The 20,060-nt window shown below is 34.3% G+C and overlaps 1 protein-coding gene across 2 annotated transcripts in view; it reads left to right on the top strand.

The window, feature by feature from the left end:
- AEBP2 (AE binding protein 2) overlaps positions 1 to 20,060 on the top strand; it is a 51,882-nt gene that overhangs the window by 18,926 nt on the left and 12,896 nt on the right. For both annotated transcript variants that reach the window (XM_085323974.1, XM_085323973.1), the window contains exons 2-5: positions 525 to 732; positions 3,881 to 3,988; positions 11,904 to 12,090; positions 18,395 to 18,519. In XM_085323974.1, the coding sequence (XP_085180100.1) occupies positions 525 to 732; positions 3,881 to 3,988; positions 11,904 to 12,090; positions 18,395 to 18,519 (628 nt within the window). The remainder of the gene's footprint in view (positions 1 to 524; positions 733 to 3,880; positions 3,989 to 11,903; positions 12,091 to 18,394; positions 18,520 to 20,060) is intronic.

Here is a 20,060-nt window from a genome sequence, read left to right as displayed (position 1 = left end):
CTTCCTCTCCCCCCACCCCCAAAGAAAACCCACCACAAAACAACCCAAACAAGTCCCCAGCCACCTGAAAGGAGCAAGTATGGGAGTGTCTTAAACCTTTTGGAAAACTTTTTTCTTCTGTGTTTTTTTTAAGGATCTAGCATTAGTTGTGGATGCTGGGCTAGATACATCTCTGATCTGAACCCAGCATGTTATATTTTTGTTTTGTTTTGTTCTGGAGAACAAAAATAATGAATGGCTTCTTGATGCAGTTTAAAAGTAATTGTTAATCACAGGAGAATTAATTTTCTGGCATGTTAGTGATTAGGAGAATTTTCTAACTTTCACTTTCATTAGTAGTGTCCAGAATAACTTACACTTTTGAGTAACAATAACTAATGCCATACTATAAATTTATTGTAGTTCAGGCAACGAACCACTAAAATTAATGCTACATCTGCTTAAGATCTTCTTTTCAACATGTCTGAATACATCTGAAAGAGAAATTGTGCAACAGATACCAACTTTCTCTTTTTATCTTACAGCATAAGCAGCACTATTATGGATGTAGACAGCACAATTTCCAGCGGGCGTTCAACTCCAGTTATGATGAATGGACAAGGAGTTCCTGCCTCCTCTACAAAAAGCATTGCCTATAACTGTTGTTGGGACCACTGTCATGCTTGCTTCAGCTCCAGCCCAGATTTGGCAGATCATATTCGCTCCATACATGTGGATGGTCAGCGAGGAGGGGTTGGTGTTACTTTCTTTATCTTCTTTCCCTCTTCCTTAGTTCCCAATATTCCATTTTTCAATGATAGGCACAGATTTTGTTTGAACCATTAGCTCTGTATCTAGTGGTAACTAGGAGTAGGCCTTCAGCAGCCTGGCACTGGGCATTCCAGCTGTTGTGTTTCACATTGTCCACTTGATCTGGTATCATGTATTTTTTGATTGAATAACTAACTTCAGACACGTAGTAAATTCTTCTTAATAAGTCATTTGAAGCTCTGAAATTGTTGATAGAGGTGCTGATCTCTCAGCATTCTGAAGCTGTTGGTGTATCTTTAAGTGCTTGTACTTGGCATTAATTTTCTTAAAATCATTAGCAAACGTGTTGCTGCATGTAAACTGAGGAAAAGCCACATCTTGACAATACTCACAAGTGGAATCTCTCTAAGGATAAACTAAAGTTATATATAAACATAAAAAAGAAATAGGGCAGATGTAAGATGGGTTATCTTGGGAGTTCAAACTGAAACAGTTCTGTTGGTGGATGTTCGGAAGTCATACTTCCGCATACATTGCATTTAATATTTTTTCTGAAATAGACACGATCATGCATGCATTTCAATTTTAATCTAATCCCAGGTCAAATGATGCAGTTCCTGTTGGCCTCACAATTTTAATATTTCAGAACAGCTCCCAGTAATGTAGTTTCAACTTTATGCTTTACTTAAAAATAAAAACAGTGTGAAAGCCTCCCAAATTCCCTTTGTATAGAACATTTCAAAGTAAACTAGCTTTACATCAAACACAAGCAATATGTCTGCTTCAGGTTGGGTATTCACTGTCATACTATCATCTCTCTAATTTCTTGGAGAGCCAATGTCAAATCTTAACCTAGAGTAGTCATTAACTTTTTGTCTTGCCACTTCTTAAAAGTAAAATGATAGACCATTAATTTTTAAACAAAACATAGATTTGCATTACTTTATTATGTCATTTTTGTCACTGAGATAGGCATGACTCAGTGGTTGTATTAGGTCACGTTTTTTAATATGATGGAACTTCCAGCTTGGTATTTGATGACTGCTTTTAGTCCAAGCCCCAAGCAGAATCGTCCAACCAGTAAGTCAACTTTTTAACTATCTGCGAGATAAATATGCTTGGCTTTATTCATAGATTTATAAGAATACTATTTGAATCCTGGATGAAAGAATTAAGTAGGTGAGGTGTATCAGTATCCTGTGGGCTTTAGCATAAGTGCATCTCTGGTAGTCTGTGTCCCATTCTTGACTCCTTTTGTTTCCTTAGAAAAGGATTGTAAGATTTTTTTTTTTTTTTAATTTTATTTCTGTTCACTTACATTCCATATGACACACTTTGTGGAGGTTTTTGTTTATAGAATGTTAGACTGCAGTTGTCTTTGTGAAGGAGAAGGTTGCTGGAAGCCCCAGCTATCTGAGCATTTAATTCAGTTCACACTTCTTTTATCTATCCTGCTGGAATTGTTTTATTTTTAGAAAAGTTCTTTAAATTGATGCTTGGAGAGGATATTGACACTGACTGTTTTGTTTCAAGGACTTGTCCGCCACCTGCTGGCAAGGTGTTTAAGTGGAGACTCAGAAATATTGTGGTTTTTGACTGGGTGTCAGATACTACTCATCTACAATGACTATAAATTTGTAGAAAAATAGTACTAGTAACTGCTTATTGAGAACTTAATAGCAATGAGATAAGCATCCTTGTATGGTAAAATGTATATATGTATTTTTCAAGTTAAATTGAGATAATAGCAAACACAGCTCCATGAAAAGCTTAGGATTTTTTTTTTTTGACAAAATAGTGTTACCAAAAAAAAGGAAAAGAAAGAGAGAAAAGTTCTGTCAGAAATAGTTTGCATTAGCTTTTTAAACAAGATTTCCAAAGGAGCCCTACCTCGACTTCTAATGGGTTGTCGCAAAACAAAGTGCTTGTTTTTGATTTTTGAGGGGACTGCATTTCTGATTTTTTTGTTATTTCATAGTAGTTCTCCTTTGCTGAGTGCCTTGCAGTCTACAGATGATATTACAGGTGAAAATATTGGAAAGTTAAGAGCTTTGTTGGAGGGCCAGGACCTCAGAATCTCCAGTGCTGTGGCTGCTGGTGGGTGGGGAATCTCAACACTGAAGCACAGCAGGCACCAAAATACTTGCGAGCTGGACTTTATGGGCCACTGAATCTGGATCAGCTGGACAGGCATGCAGGGTTTCCAGCTCTTCATCAGTAAGCTGAGGTACCTTCATGTAACACTATTTTCTGAAGATTCAATTTTTTTAATTCCTGAAAGAGAAGAAGAAACTTGAATCCAATTAGTTTCCCATAGTTCTGAAATTCTGTATTTTGCACAACTCTGTTCTTGGAGACTGCATTCTGCTCTTACAAATCAGGGCTATATATTAGATTTCTTTACACACTGACCTGTTGAAGAAATTATAATGAAAGCCATATTCATTGAGTCCTTTTGGCTCTTCAGCTTATAAAGAGACAAAAGGAGATGAGAGAAAAGCAGCATAAGTTCTGTTCCCTTTATGCACTGCTGTGCATGTGACTGATCTGTACATTGGAATCATTAAAAAACAAAAAACAAACAAACAAAAAAAACCCAGATCTTTAAACCCGTGATAAAGTTGTGACTTGCTTCATCAGGATATGAGTATAAGGTACAAATTTAGAATGTCTAGTTTTCCCTAATATAAATCTCTTAAAATATGGGTATTTAGATATCTGGAAAAATTTTGAACTTTGTCAGGCTCAAAGAATTCTTAGTTGGTTATGAGATCTGTTCTTTCCTTCTTGTTCTTTCTTTCTATCATTGCTATCCAGAAAATGTAAATTTGTCATTTTAAGTTTTTTTATTTAAATACTTAGTGATTAAAGAATTTGTGTTTCCCACTGTGTCTACAGTGGATCCTGATTATCTGGGGGAACATCTAGATTTTGGTATCTTGTACCTTTTTGAATACTTGGGATTTTTTTTTCTTGGTGTGAGAAATATGTGTAAAAGTCAATGGTTATTGTCTCAAAATGCTTTGAACTACTTCATATTGTGAAAACAAACTTATTTATTAACCTGATTTTGAACTTTTTATTGTTGTTTAGAATAATTTTTAAGCTAATCAAGTTTTTACTTTATTAGGTGTTTGTTTGCTTATGGAAAGGTTGCAAAGTATATAATACACCTTCAACAAGTCAAAGTTGGTTGCAGAGGCATATGTTGACACACAGTGGGGACAAACCTTTCAAGGTAAGGTTCATTGTAAAATGTGTCATCTTTTATTTTAAGAATGATGATTTTTTTTTTTTCCCCACTGATAGACTGTTATCAACCATAATGCCARTGCAGTAGGATCTGCTAGAGGTATCAAGAAAGCTGAGCTTTGGTCTTGCAGTGGTAGTGCCCAGAGATCCTATTCTCTTATGAAAACAGCTGAAGGTACTATTATTGCTCCTCCCTGTTCCTTTTAGTCTAAGACAGAATAATACTGTCTGAAGTTCAGTTTTTGTGTGCATTTTCCAGTTGAACTGTTTACACTGTAAAGATAAGATACTTTGCCTCATGCTTTACACTTCCACGTTAAACTCTAGATTGTGCTTGATGGTGCACATTCTGTGCTTGGATAAAAGCAGTTTTTGTTAACAAACTTAAGTTGAAACAGTCAATGACTATGTATGGTTAACCTCTCTGAAGATAATAAGGAAATCAGGAATGCAGGACCATTGAGCTGACTGTATTTCCTGCGTAGCATTTCTAATTTTCTCTTTCTTTCTCCCCCCTGATCTGTACCTGCAATTCTAGGTATAGTAGTGTTTATCATTCCCATATCCACCAATCCGTTATTAATGAGTTGCTTCATGCTCTTATGGATACAGTTGGGGCAGTTCATAGCTGTCAGTCCTGGATCACTTGATGGTAAGTCCCACCCATGCTACTTTAGACTGAAGTTCTCCTTCCATATAGGATTTGAAAATCAGTTAGGGTTTTTCTTAAATTTAGGCAGCATTTCATTTCCCTCCTTTTTTTTTTTTTTCTCCCTCCTCCCACCCAAAAAAGGTTTTAGCACTGTTTCTCCCCTTCCATCTTCTCTTTTTTTTTTTTTTTTTTTTTTCCTCAAGTAACATATTCTGTTTTTCTATTTTAAGGCAGTTTAATTACTGGGAAAAATAATTTTCTGTTACAATGACCTCTTCCAAGATTTCCTGCTTCTGCACAGCATATAACTGTAATTATGACAGAAAGCAAAACTATGCTAAAAGCCTGGAGAGTAAAAACACTGCTGTGCAAGTGAAAAACTCTGACTTTTAGTGAAGATTAAACTGTATTTTTTTCATACGAAATACTTTCCCCCCTCCATTCCAAACTGCATAGTTTGGTCTGAAAATTTTTGACAGAGTGAGTGGCAAGGGAAAACTTACTCTAAAGGTTATCATACCCTTTGTTCAAAAGCATAAGGTTAGCATGCTTTTAGAAGCATAGCATAAGGGTCATAGATTCCTAAGAGTTTGAGAAAATGATTGTTCTGGTAACTGATCTTATCTTAAATGATAATCCCTGAATCAAATTAAAAAATGAGCCAACGGAGGAAACTTGTCCCTTATCTCATCCTTGAATTGACTCTTTTATGTGCCTTAAAATACAATGGCAGGCTGCTGCTTTTTTTTTTCCCTCCTCCTCCCTTGAAGATAAAACTTCCAGTAGGGTAGTTTGCAGGCTTATGTTGTTCTGGCTCAAAGTTGATAATGATTCGCTGTTAATCCTTAATTGCTGTTTAAATGCCTGTTATTAGAGCATTGCTCTGTTCAGACTAAGTATTTACCATGCCACAACTTTGAAGCCAATAGGCAAGCTGTTGAAAGATGTGACTATTCAGTTACAATCTTGTAAAGGATGGAAAGTTAACCTGTAAAACAATAGGTGAGAAGCAGTTAGGAATCCAATTGCGGAGACATTGGCTTTGAAGGAAGAGGGCGTACCTCAGAAATACCTATAATACTTTTGAGTGCCAGAGTTACTTAGCAAACTTGGCAAAAGCTGATATCCCAGTCTTTTGGGCTAGATAGAGACCTAAAGTTTCAAATTATTAGGTCTAAAAGTAAACATCCTTTTTTAAATGTGCTTATTTTATCAGCGGACTTTCTGCACTTTAAGATCATAATGAGAGAAAGAATAACTCAGGCTAGGATTGCAGTAGTTTAACATCAAGGCTCAGTGCATATCACTTCAGCATTTATTCCTACTGTCTTCAGATCTCCCTGTTTTTATCTATGTATTTCTTAATCTAGTCCCAGGAACTTTAAGACCTTCTATTCTATTGAGGATATTTTTAAGAAAGGCAAAGAATATTAACTAGGAAAGTGACAATCAGAAGCATGAGAAATACGCATTTGTAAAGATATGAGAAAGATGGAATTGTTTCATGTAGAGAGGAGATTAATAAGTGTATGGGAGGTTTACACATTCTTGCACCTCTTTGTTCAAAGTAAGACACAAAGTTACTTTAAGTTGAAAGTCAATGAGCGACTGTCTGGGGCATAAAGCTCTTTTGCAATAGAATTACTCCAAAGGATGTGTCCCTGTCCTGCCTACTTTCTGCTTGTAGGTACATTCATTTTCTGTAGTTCTCCCTTTTGGGYTTAATACTGTATTTTTAAGAAGCACATGATGCCCTTTAATTACAAACTGTATCTTGCTGTGAATAAGCAACTGTGCATTCTTATTAAAAGGTCTTTGTGGATATACCTGTCCTTTTCACACATGCATATATATTTCGTAACTATGTAGTTCATTTGTCATTGGAATGAACTGACTTCTAAATTACAAGGACGGTTGTTTCATATTTTCACAGTTTTCCCAGGCTTTCTCTTCGTGTCATTTAGTGTCCCTCTCAATGTTAGTATTGTATCTGTGTCATATAAAAGGTAAATTTTTTTTTATGAATACTTATTTCTGAGCCCATTGATATGTTAGCTCTATTTTTATATGGACCCATTTCTTAGTAGTCTGAGTTTACTTAATGAGGAAACATTTTATAACTGACTCATCTACTAAACTAAGAAAAAAAATACTCTAGATCTCTGAACAGGATTTAGGATCACGTTTTCCCCTTAGCTATTGTCATATTGCCCTTCAACTTGTGCCTTACCATGCTAAGTCTTTAATGCTAATCACCTTGGGCTTCATGTAGTACAAATGGATAGAGTGTTTTTTTTTGTTTTGTTTCTTGGTTTTGGAGTTTTTTGAGGACATCATCACTAAATTTAGATTATTTAGAAAGCAGCTTTTCTTAGAGCACCCAGCAATCCCTCCAAAAACCAGGAAAAACAAGTCCATTCAGATCTGTCTGTAGTAGAATATTTTTCTGTCTGTAGTCAGATATTACTCCTGCAAAGCAGTATACTTTTCTGATCACACTTTCTTAAGCACTGTTTCTTACACTTGTTTTTGTTGTTAAGCAGGGGGAAAAAATGAGTCTTCCAGCCTTTGTCTGGTCTGAGAGTTTACTCACTTCCTTTGTCTTGCAGTTAGGTATTTTTGAAATTTTGCTTCTCTTCTTTGTACCTGAAGTTCATTGATTTTGTGCTGCTGGAAGTTCTCTCTTTCTTCATAGCAGTTTGGTTCTAGCTATCCCTTCAACTTTTTTGCCATTGTAGGCATTGATTAAATATGAGTATTTTTGGAACATGTAATCGGCTGAAGACATTTAGTGTGTTTGTGTATGATCTTACATCTAGAGTTGAGAGTGGTAAGAGCTTACACTATTCTTTTCTAGTTCTCTTATATAAAGTTTTGTAGCATGTTAGAAACTGATGAAACATTGTGGAGTGTCGTCAGCATTTAGTAGTGGTCCTTTCTAGAGTTTCACAACTTAAAACTTTCAGAGTTGCAGAAGAGGGTAGGCAGATGGAATTAGAGGAATAACTTGATGAGTTAGAAAACTGATGCGGATAACTGATCTTTGGCCAGTTGAGCAAGAGTTTCTTCCTTCACTTAAATATTTTCATTGTTGTAGACTTGCCTGTTATGAATACTAAATAATTGAATAGCTAAAGTGCTATGACACTCTGCATTTTTCAGCATGGTTTCTGGTACTTCAGAAAGATTTGAGTACTATTTGCTATGCCATGTTGACAGAGGAGGCATTGAAAGTTACCTGAAGCCATACCAAATGAACTCCTAAAAGCGGTCTGATTAACCAAATACAAGGTGTTAGCCACAGTGAAAGGACAAATCCTAAAGCAGGGTTGGCTAAAACTGATTGCATTTGAGTATGCTACCAGCTGCTTTCACATTGTGATTCCAATGGGTGTGCTCTTAATGTTTGGGATCAGTCATGCAAGATTTGCTTGTGTGTGGTAGATGTTTTCTGTAACTGTGAATGACAGTATTTAGATTTATCAGAGGCTTTTATCCTTTGTTAAAAAAGATCAAAAAGTAACAATAAAAATGGAATTTGATTCTCACTTTACTATCTGTAACTTCTAGAATTCATTAAGRGATGACTGTACTTCATATGATTCTCAATTGAGCGATGTGTTGAAACCTAGAAAACAGCCAAGCAAGTTCAGTCCTCGTTTGGAATTCATGTCAATTATTCTTTTGGCAGAATAGCTTCTATYCATTAAAGCATTGCAGATGTAGATAGAAAATGTAAGGGCGTTCTACCTAGAGAGTCAGAAGACGAGACAATAAGGAGGTTTATTCAGATGTCCAAGATATTATTATTGGATTTATTATTGGAAAAATTACATATTGAATATTCTAAAAAGGAGATTTGATTATTCATAATTTAATAGAAAAAAACTGTATTGCTAGATGTTCTTATAACCTGTTTGTTAAAGTCAGTGGTCATTACTGCCCATTAATAATGGTGGGTATGGGTACACTGGAGAAATTAAACTTCTTGCATGTTAACTAATTTTCTCTTGAAGTAACATATCCACCAATCCGGACCCAAACTATCATATTTAAAATCAAATGCAAAATTTTGAGATTTAAGTTTTGGGGAAAAATGAGGAGATTGGTTTAAAGTTGTGCATAATAGTTGAGTTTGATTTATTAGAAGCCCTCTAGATCTGTGTAGTTATCTGGTGGGAAGCTGATTTGGTGTGACTTACCGTCCAGAGATCCTGAAGTGACAGCTGAACTGCTCCTTTATCTTTGGAGAGAAGAGACTTAATCCATTAGTAACGGATTGCTGGATATATTATTTTAGAGAAAAAAAAAACAGAAAAAACAGGTAAGACTTTTCTCCTCTTCTACTGTTTCCTGTCCACTCCAAAGGTATTCTCTATCATTTTTGATATATCATTTGTTGATGATTTGATGACATGACCAGGTAGTTTCAAACTACACAATATCTGTATGCAATGGTCTTTGCAAATATTTTATACCTTGGTTGCAGACTGTAAATGGGCTTTTTAAATAATTCCTTATTGCAAATTGTGTGTATTGAGGCTTTAAGAATGCTAGTTTAGTGCTTTTTTAAATAAAATTTGGTTATAGCAAGAGAAGTAAGTGCTAGCTATAGTGAAGGATTTACTGAATATTTGTGATTGTGCTTTCTCTGTAAATGGCTAGACAAAAGTAAAGTTATGACATTGTGAGCCAAACTGCAGTTAGTCATAAAATCATTTTTCCCATCTGACAAGAAATACTACAAGGTCTTATGAACCTAAAAACTGAAGATTTTACAAATTTTTAGAAATGTGCCTGACAATATTTATGTACCACTTCCAGAAGGTATTGCTGTTTGACATTATACTTTAATAAAATAGTAATATTGTAATGCAGGCCCTGTACCAAAACTTTAGAATTATTTTTGACTTACAGCAGGTGTTAGCAAAACTGAAACTTACAATTTCATAATGAATTTGTCAGAACTTAAGGGCAAGATTTTTCTCTGTGCACAGACACTTTTTGTCTGTGCTCGTAGCATTAGAAAGAGCTAGAAACTTAAGTCAGTAGCACCTTAATGAAAGCTAAATTTAAGTTTTGATTTAGTTGCTTAGCTTAGTTTCATGAAACTGCTTATTCTGTGCAACACAGCTGGTTCCAGGGACTTCAAAACTGGAGAATAAGAAATTGGTCAAACTAATGTATGGGTGTGTTTTATCTATGTTGATTGCGAGTTTGATGATATCTTTGGTAGAACGAAGTATAAATTTTGATTTTCAGTATAATTTTAAAGCAATCAATATTCTATTGAAGTTACCATAGAGTAAATGAAATCGAGATCTAGACTGTTGTTTTTAATTTGATAGATGTGATAGATTTCTAATACTGTATGTTAGTATAAATATACAGTGTTCCACTTTTTCAAATTGGGGAATTACAGGGCAAGATAAAGAGATAAAAGCAAGGGGTTTTTTTGGTTGAAATCTTGACAGCTCCTAAAATACATACTAGTGCAGGCAAGGATGGAGCGGGAGGAGGAACAAATACACAGTATGTGGCAGGAACAAATACACAATATGAAAAATCCTGAAGCTTGTTATCAGACAGTTATATGTTGCTAGTCAGGTGAATGCTTAGAAAACTTCCTTTAAGCTTACTTAAAAAATACGAACGTGCAAATAAAAATGTTTAAAATGTCCTTCTATTTTTGGCTTTTGTGATCTTGAAATTTATTTGTTTTTAGTCTTAACGCAAATATTATGTCCTCAGGCATAACACAGGATTTCTGCTTTGGATACTATATTCCCGTTTTGTATGATCAGGGAAAACCATTTACTAGCTTTGAGGCAGAAATAGGCTGTTTTGGTTTTTCTGCAGCCACAGCTGAAAATAACACTGTTGGGTATTAGGGACAAAACATGCTGAGTGGTGTTTTACTGCAGTTTTCTTGCCTCTCAGTAAAATGTGCAGACCTTGGGTAGATTATTGTAAGAACTTGAAATTCTTCCTTAGTCTTCAGAGAAAACTTAGTTACTTGTGTAGTTGTAGCACTACTTACTCGCAAACTCATGCAGCAGCTGCTTCATCAGTTTGCTGTGAAGTAGGGGCTAGAGAGGAGCGAGGTGGGAAGGAGGGAAGAGAGGAGATGAGCAAAACAGAGTTGGAGGAAGAACTTTTAGATGGTTCAGTGATGGTTGTGGGTTYGTTGCTGCTGGCTGGTCAGTTCACTACTGCTGTTGTTTGGATGAGGAGAAGAAAAGAGTCACTTGTCTACACAATTCCTTGCAGTCTATGGTGGGCTGAATATCTTAAAATCATTTTTGTATTACCCTTATAAATTCAGAGTGCAGGAGAAGTTTTGYCTCCCCCTTCCCAGTGTAATTTAAATTCTTATTCTATAAATTAGATAATTGTAAATATAAGCCAAATACTTACAAAAATACTGACATTTATTCTAGTCAGTACTAGCTTAGTGGTATGTGTGTATCTTGTGATTTCAGTGTTTCCAACCAGATATTATTGGATCTTTTTTTATTTTTCTGTATGAGAGAAAGATGCCATTCTCTTAGGAATAAGAGCTTAAATACTTGTGAAGTAATAGCAGTGTCCCCAAATAAATGTATAGATAACTTAATAAAACTTGAACATGAGTAATTTAAAAGAATCTCAAAAAATGTTTTATCAACTTTGTAGAGCATTTATAGAAAGTATTAAATTTAAGTTTTATCATATTTAATGTGGATAAAGATGTATTTCTAACTGAGAAGTGTACTACTTCTTCACAAGAAGGGGATAGAAGAGGATGAGTGTAGATAATGTAACTGTTATCAGATACAGAAGACTGGATGCTTTTGGGAAATATGGAGTAACAGTGCAGTGTTTTGAAAGGCAAGAAGGTGAAGTTGGTCTGTGAAGGAGAAGGTTCTTGGGATGGATTTGTTCTTCTATGAAAAGAGTTTGTCAAGGCATTAAGATTGATCTTATGCTATACAGTGTTATACAGCATAGGTAACAGTTATGTTATTTATAACATAGATACAACATTTATGAGCTAATACAAATTCAGATAGAAATTTATTTCAGGTAATATTTATATTTTTTTCTTTTTTAGAATTCCCTGGTCATTAAAAAATTATCTTCCTTTTAGTGTGTTGGAGGTTAAGCCAGAAAACGCAAACTGAATGATCTGTCAGACTCGAGTGAATGAGTGCCACATAGCACATTGACATTATTTTTAATTCTTTTTTTTTTTTTTTTCCCTCATTAGTGTGTAGTTGGTGGGTGCAATGCCAGCTTTGCATCTCAGGGAGGACTTGCCCGTCACGTGCCCACACACTTCAGCCAGCAGAACTCTTCAAAAGTTGCCAGCCAGCCAAAGGCCAAAGAGGAATCTCCATCTAAAGCCGGAATGAATAAAAGAAGAAAGTTAAAGAACAAAAGACGACGATCGTTACGTAAGCATTTCCAGAAGTAGAATTTCTTTAAGTTTCTGCAGTGTTAGAACTTGCAAAATTTTTTAATAGCTTTATTCTCATTTTGTAACTGTTTTCTTTGACCATAGTGTCCTTCTTTAAGCTGCCTGTGCTTAGAGATGTTTTCACAGAAAAGTGAGATATTCTTGAAAAACATTTTCCAAACAATGGAGGAATGTAAAAATGTAAATATGTAGATGAAATGTTTTTATAAGATTATTTCTGTTCTTTAAAGTTTCAAGAACTAGTTTCAGTCAAAATTAAACAATTAAAAAAAAAAAAAAAGGGTACTTAAGTCCTTCATTATGGATGTTCCATGGGTAGAAAGGCTTGTTTCTCTCCGAATGTGGGGTTGCTGGGAATAAAACAACTCTAGATTCTGTTTATATTCCTTTTTTAGGGCAAAGCACCTGCATGTTCAGTAGAAAAGTTTGTTTTTCTGTGCAACAGTTCCCAATTTATTGCTTTAGGAATGACCAGAAATTCTGTATGCTAACTATATTACTGTTGGAAAATGTTCTGTTTAGTGTTCATGAAATCTGAAGTTCTGTACTGTAGATAGGGAATGCAAATTCATGTAAATTAGAGATAAATTTATTTATTTTAAAGGTAAATGTGTATTATATGTAAGCTCTTTTTGAGCACAACATTTCATTAGCTTAATGACAGTTTTGTCAGCATAACCAAGATCTAATTTTGGACATAACCAAGATCTAATTTTGGACAGATTTGATTTGCTATTTTCAATCTTTCCCTGCTCAGTTGAAGTTCGTTGATTTTTTTGTTTGTTTTGTTTTGTTTTGTTTTGTTTGTTTTTTGTATACTGAAATGTAATTTACTGTTTAAAGTGAGGATGGTTACCTCCAGTAACCCTCCTGACAGCAGTAGTAATCACTAACTTTTTTAATCGAATTTGATACAATTTTTTGATTCTTGCATTGTCCTAGCATCAAGCTAATAAATGTCAAATTTACTTAGAGATTTTTGTGTACAGTAATGATCAGGAAAAAAAAATAGACAACGGTTAACAAATTTGTATGTTTTGATAATTAATATAGATAGAACTTTCCACTAGTGAACCAACTATTTGCTGATTTTAAACTGCTCCTTTGATGTTTATATTTTATAGTACAGAGGTGTAAAAATCCATTTTTTTTTCTTGCTAGCATATCAGTAATTTAAGAGAGGTTTTCCATTAATTTTTATCTGTGATGTAAGGTCAACTTCATAGTTGGTATAAAGTTGGGAAATATTTTTTAATCTGTTCTGGTTTTTTTGTTGTTGTTGTTTTTGTTCAAATGAGCTCTAGGGCCTGTTATACAATACAGAAATGGAGCTGTATTTGTAAGAAGGTGATTATTTAAGTTCTGCCTCCTGGCTGGTCGTAGGATTTTAGTGACTCTATTATCTGAAACCTTCTGTTACTTCAACTAGATTGGCRATTGCAGACCGTATTTTTCTACAACATTTCTGTGGCAGAATACTTCAATTGTAGTGATCTCTCTGTTTCTGATTCAGTGAAGAAATATCGTTATGTGTCATCCAGGTGATACTGCAACAATGGGTGCACATACCAGTGGTCTTAAGTTTTTATTCTAAATCCCATGATTGTGATTGTTTTTATGTTAGTACCTCACTTAGTGTGTTTTAGCAACTGAAACATGAAGCAGTGGTCCTTTTCCTGCCTTGAGTGCAGTAAGGAAGTTGGTCTTGGAAAGTTACAATGTCTCCTAGAACTTGGAAGTGTTTATTTTGTATTCCTCTGTCTTCCAAGCTGTGTGGCCACGAGCCAGTTCAGTGCTAGAATAGCTGCTGTTAACTTTAGTGTTTTTTTTCCCCTCCTTATAATGCTTAGGTATTCTTAAATACACATATAAGAACACGATGTAAATATATCATTAAACACATCTTAAGTGTAAACCAAAGATTCCCTCTATTTTTGACATTGAATCAATGTTTCAATGTCAATGAATTGATCCGAACTCAACATTTTTCCAATATATGCAGAAGTAGCATTTCAGATTGGAATTTACTTATAATTGATGAACGTCATTGACTAACATGTTTCAGATTGGAGCTTCAAAGTTAAAACTTTAGATTATCTACTAAAATGTTCTAGTTGTAATAAGAATATACTGTAGAATTTCTTCTGGAGATGTGCACACAGCATCTTCACAGAGCAGTGGGAAAAGTAGATGGAAAATTCTTGAATGAATCTAGGACAGAAAATATAAAAAAATAAATATTATGGAAATGTTGAAGACCTAATGCTAGTACTTGAATAGTCTGCTGGCTTGATCAAGTGTTGCACAGAAAGAAATATGATAGCTGCCTGAGCAATTTTTTTGTCTTACTGTGTCCTGAGACAAATGCAATGCTGGCTGTATATTTTTGCCTTAAGGCAAAAATCATCTCTAACTGAGCTGGGAACTGACTGCTGTAATGTATTTCTCCAGAGATTATGTGACCCAGAAAAATATCCAAAGTTGATGGCATTTTCAGAAAATACTGGCAGCTTTACTTTTACAACTTTAAAAAAAACTTTTGAAACTGTGTGAATTATTAATCTTGTCAATTAGGTTAAATTGACAAAGGGCTGATGTGATTTTGTTTACTGTTTCTTAGCTTAGATTTTTACTTTTAGTTGGATAAGGGATGAAGTGTGTGAGTGTACAGATTTTTGTCTTTACAAGAAGAGGAGGAGAGCTCAAGAAACCTTATCTTAAGCCAAAGTAACAGAATAAGAACATACAGTATTTTGACTCTAGAGCACAGGAAGTTAGGAATAGAGATTTAAACTTAGTTATTTAAAAAGTGCCCAGAGTGAGAGTTGTTGGGCTTATACTATATTCTCTGCATGTCAGATTAAAATGAGTTATGACAAATAGATATAATGCAAGATATTATTTAATACTGAGTGTACAATCTGTCTAGATCATTCACAAAAAATCACTTGCCAAAAAAATTACATTTTTGCTTTAGAAAATAATTTTTCTCCTGAAAAACATTGTCAACATGTTCTTTCCAGATACTCATGGTTTGATTTGACCATGCCTTTCTTTGCAAGGCTTACTAAATACTTGTGGATAGTTGTTTGCTAATATATGCTACAATTGAAATATCCTCATCTATAAATTCTTAAAGGTTTAAATTCAACCAGTTAATAAAGTTGCTTACTCTGTGTAGACTGGTGTTTTCTATCTGAATGTTAACACCATTCTAAGGGACAACACAAGTACATTAATAAAAAAATAAAAATTGAAATACTCTACTGGGGCTCTATGTGACAAGAACATGATCTTATAACTTAGACTTAGAAAGAGAATTCATAGAGTTTATTTGATTTTTTTTTTCTTCCCCCTTTGTTAACATTTTGATATTCTTAAACTGTTTTGCATTTTTATTCCTGTCTGTAAACCCTATATGTGGTTTTATGCTTGGAAATTAGTACTTTTATGGTAAATGCATATTTTGCTATAGAAACCCTCACGGCTGGTTACATTAGAGGTGGTATTGAGACTGGCTGATTTGTCAAATACATTTTGATGTTACAGAATAATTCAGGATCACAGTAAGTAGCTTGCTTTCTCTTCTAGATAGCCTGAAACACATTCTCTGTTCTATGTAGTCTGGCATTTAGAGGTATGGAACCAAACATTTCAGCAATGTGTGTTTCTATAATGGGTCATTGTATTGTTTCCTTTGAGGTAGCTTCAGAAGTTTTGCAGAAGTTAAAATTTTACTTACAATATTGTCACTTGTTTCTTCAATTGCAAAGATGATATAGTGATTAGCAGCCATGATAATTAAGTTATCTGTATATGTAAGACAACAGGAAGTTTACTGTTCGTGGAATTTGGATACTAATTACTCAAAACTTTGCATTTTATTTAGTAGACTACTAATCAGAATGCTTTATTTACTTGGCTTAAGTATTGGAAGCATATATAGATGTTGTATTAAGCAGGAAGGGAGACCCTACTCCAAAAGTAATTTTGAGGGAATAGATTTAAGATGCACAGAAAGAATAACACTGATTAAGGAATAAATAATGCTGGTTTTACCCTTTTAACAAACTATGTTGTTTCTTCTGCATCTTTCAAATGTTACCTAATGATAAATTCTGTACAAATGTGTTGTATGAAACCAAAGACATAATTTTGGGGGCTGCCTGTTTTTGGGTATCCAAGTATTGTATGTTCATTGGAGCAGAGTTCTACACGTGTTCCTAATGACACAGCAAACTACAGAAAAACCTAAATCAACATTTAGAGTATTTGAATGGAGAATTTCATAATTTTACCTCAATGGACGAAAAGTTTGGTTTTTTTTGTTTGGTTGGTTGGGTTTTTTTGTTTATTTTGTTTGTTTGGTTTTTTGAGAGCAAGAAGAGAAGGATGGAAGTATACCCGTTGGAAAACGCTTGGTTTTAGAAGTTTCAGGCTTTTATAATAATAAAATGTGGGTGTATTTTTCTTGGTATATTATCGTGCATAACCTTGTCCCTCTTTCCCACCCCTTCCTATCCCCTAATCTTTTTTTAAACTATCTACAAAGAAAGAAAACTGGTAGTTCATGTACAAAACCCCCCTTTTTTATGTGATTAAGAAATTCTTTGTAAGGATGCTAGTATCAGTGATCTTCTGCAGCATGAACTGCATTTTTAAGTTACCATTTACTGCCAGACAACATTTCAATGAGATGACTGCCTATTTGGCAATATCCAACTGGGAGAGAGTAAGGACAGGACATAATGTACAGATGAATGCTTAACAATAATCAGTCCCAGGAGTGTAGTAAATATTAGTTTTAAGTGGAACTTGTAGTTTGTTTTGAAATAATGGATAGATAATCTTGGTGAAAAGAAATGTAGAAGTTGTTTTACATTAGGAAAAAGGAATTTTAACTCACTTTTTTGGGTTATATGATGATATATTTGATGATATAATAACCTCCCAGAATATTTTCATTAATACACTTCACCCATGTAATTTTAGTACTGTACCGTATGGTATGTTAAAATTTTAGTGTAAAGTATTTCTAACAGAATATGATAGGTAGACACGTGCTTAGTAGCCGTTATTTTTCAGTTAAAGTACCCTTAATGTAGAATTGATAGATCTTCCTTGCACTCCAAATCAGTTTAGTTATTTTTTTACGATTCGTGAAACTCTCAACTCTGCAAGTCCTTTTCTAAATGGAAAAGGACTTTATTTGTGCTTATAGGTGCTTATAGACTACTTGTAAAACATAAGATGGATGTTAATTGCACTTTGCTGAAAATTACGAATTAAAGTGTAGTGTCTGATTCACTTGGTGCTTCTTGACTCAAAAATAATTTAATTACTAATAATCAGAAAATGTAAAATGAGTGCTTGTGTTTAAAAAGGAAAAARAAAGGTCCATCTGTTTGTTTTCATTCCTCACTATTACCCTTTGGGGATCAAAAATTTCTGGATGGGTTACTATTTTCCGTATGTTCACAACTGATGACTTATTTAATCCTGTGGTTTGTGTTCTACTGCTGTATCAAGCAGTTTTGTTTCAGTGCAATTGTAGGTCTCTTTATAGCATCCCAGTATTCACTGGAAATAGGATGGCGTTTTTTATGATTATGAATTAGAAAAGGGCAGATTGTTTTTAATACAGTTCACATACAAGCTCGGGGTATAATTCTGCTTTAACATGTTGGAAGTATGCAGTGTAATGTTTTTAAGTACCTTAATACTGTTTTCAAAAAGCCACAGCAGCAGTATTGAGACTGTTACTGTGGTCTAAAGGTGACTTAACCAGTTAGGTTGAGAAATTTATGGGAACTTTTCTGGGCTTTTTTTTTGTGTTGGAATGGAATTTCCACTTACTAACAAGTTCTAGTTTTAGTTTCTTAGTACTAGGAATTCTTTTTTTTGTAAAGTGATTGTAATTGGACATTTTCAGAGGTACTCAGCAAAATAATAAATTCTTAAAGTTGAAAGTTAAAAAAGAATAGAATTCACTTGAAATTATAAAAAAGAAAGAAAGAAAGTGCAACCAGTTTGTCCAAATAGCTGCTTCATCTAGCAGAAATATGTTTGATCAATCTTAAATGGATAGACATCGGTTTATATCTCATTTAGAATCAGTTCGTCCTCTCAGCTAAATTAATGTTTATAACTCTTTGCCAAGATAGTCCTACTGTCATAATGATATATGACTTGCTAATGACACTTCAGATTTTTATGCAAGTTCTTGAAGGTGTTTGAATGCTTTCCATGTGTTCAACACTAAGGATCTTTTCTTTTTCTAGCAAGACCACATGACTTCTTTGATGCACAAACACTGGATGCTATAAGACATCGAGCCATCTGCTTTAACCTCTCAGCACATATAGAAAGTTTAGGAAAAGGCCACAGTGTYGTATTTCATAGTACTGTAAGTATTACATTATGCATTCTGTTTGTTACCTATGTGTCTGAACAATCTAATATTTCAAGTAGCTTCCTATTTTCCTCTTACTGGTGTAGGAATTTAATCAAGAAAAAGTTAACGGGAATAGTGAGTCATTTTACATTGTTGATTTGCCCATTTCTAGTAGTAAATTAACTTTTTTTAAAAAGTAGTTTTAGTAGTTGTTCCATCTCACTAATTGAATAACTTCCAACATTTTCTGCCCAGTACACTTGGGGAAAGTATCTGACAGCAAGTCTATGATACAGAGAAATTTACAGTTGGATCTTCTGAAATAACAGTGCAATTAATTTGACATTTCTATAGCCTTGAGTCAATAGCAAGTCACCCTGCTAATTTATCACAAGGAATACTTTGAGAGTAATAGAATAATTGTTTATTTTAAGAAGTTAATTTGAAATTCATGTTTATTCTTTCAGTTTAAAAGATGGAATCCCAAATAAATGCATTGCTGCCCTTTTTTTATGCTAGCAGAATATTAGCAAATTGCTAGAAGGAGACAAGTACCAGGTGGGAATGGGTTGTTGATTCTATTTCCATATCCAGTTTTGTTAATTTCTGTTCAGATTTTCTACAAAGTATCTATAGATAGGACTGATAATAGTATTCACTTAGAAGTGTTCAGGAGAGAAAGTGACAGTATTGAATTGGTTATAGGAATCAGAATTCCAGAAAGGGATTGTACCTTARGTTTTCTTCCTAGCTTAGGGGATACAGGCATAAATGAAGTAGAGATGTATGGGATAGGACAAAATGAGAGAGAAATGCTTTGTAAATTGCCAGCTTGCTTTATTCTGAAAGTTTTATCCAGGCAGACTCCTCAACTGTTTGAGCTCACTTCTGTCTGTTGGAATAGTTCATAAGAAGATGAAAGTAGAGTGAGAAGTGAGCTCTAAAATTGTTACAAATTAACTTGGAGGAAGCAATGCAAACCCTTTTAGCCTATTCATACATGCGTCACTAAGAGATAGTAGGGGATTGATTAGATGTGAAGACATGAAATTAACCCACAGTTGCAGGAGAGGCTGTAGTGGCGAACTGTTCTAAGATTCCAGTGCCATACTGCAATTTGCTACCATGTTAGTGTGATGTTAGTTGAGCACAGTGTTGTGCTGGACATCAGATTTATTGATGAGACTTGGCCTAAAATACTCCTCAAAAAAAACTAGGTTCTCTGAAGCAGTTTTGTGGTTCTACACTATTATTCTGAGCTAATGGTCACCTCAAATACAAGTAGATTTTGCATAGCTTATCAGACTTGGGTAGAACATTGAATGCTGATTGGTTAAATAGTGTGATGTGTTTTGAGTGGTCTACTTTTAAATGAACAACAACAAAAAAGGATGTACAGTTATCACAAACATTATTTTGAAAAGTGAAAAAACTAGAGAAAAAATTGCCCAATTCCTGAAAACTGAGGCAAGTGATGTAAAGTTTGGGATTTTCTTTTAGTATAAAAATAAGAATAATGTCAGCACAATGTAATATTTCACAGCATGGATTTC

This window comes from Rhea americana, unplaced genomic scaffold, assembly GCF_003343005.1.
Source record: "Rhea americana isolate MKP2758 unplaced genomic scaffold, rheAme1 scaffold_9, whole genome shotgun sequence".
Classification (NCBI taxonomy): domain Eukaryota; kingdom Metazoa; phylum Chordata; class Aves; order Rheiformes; family Rheidae; genus Rhea; species Rhea americana.
Note: the sequence above shows the minus strand (reverse complement) of the source record. Positions and strands in the feature narration are given on the sequence as shown.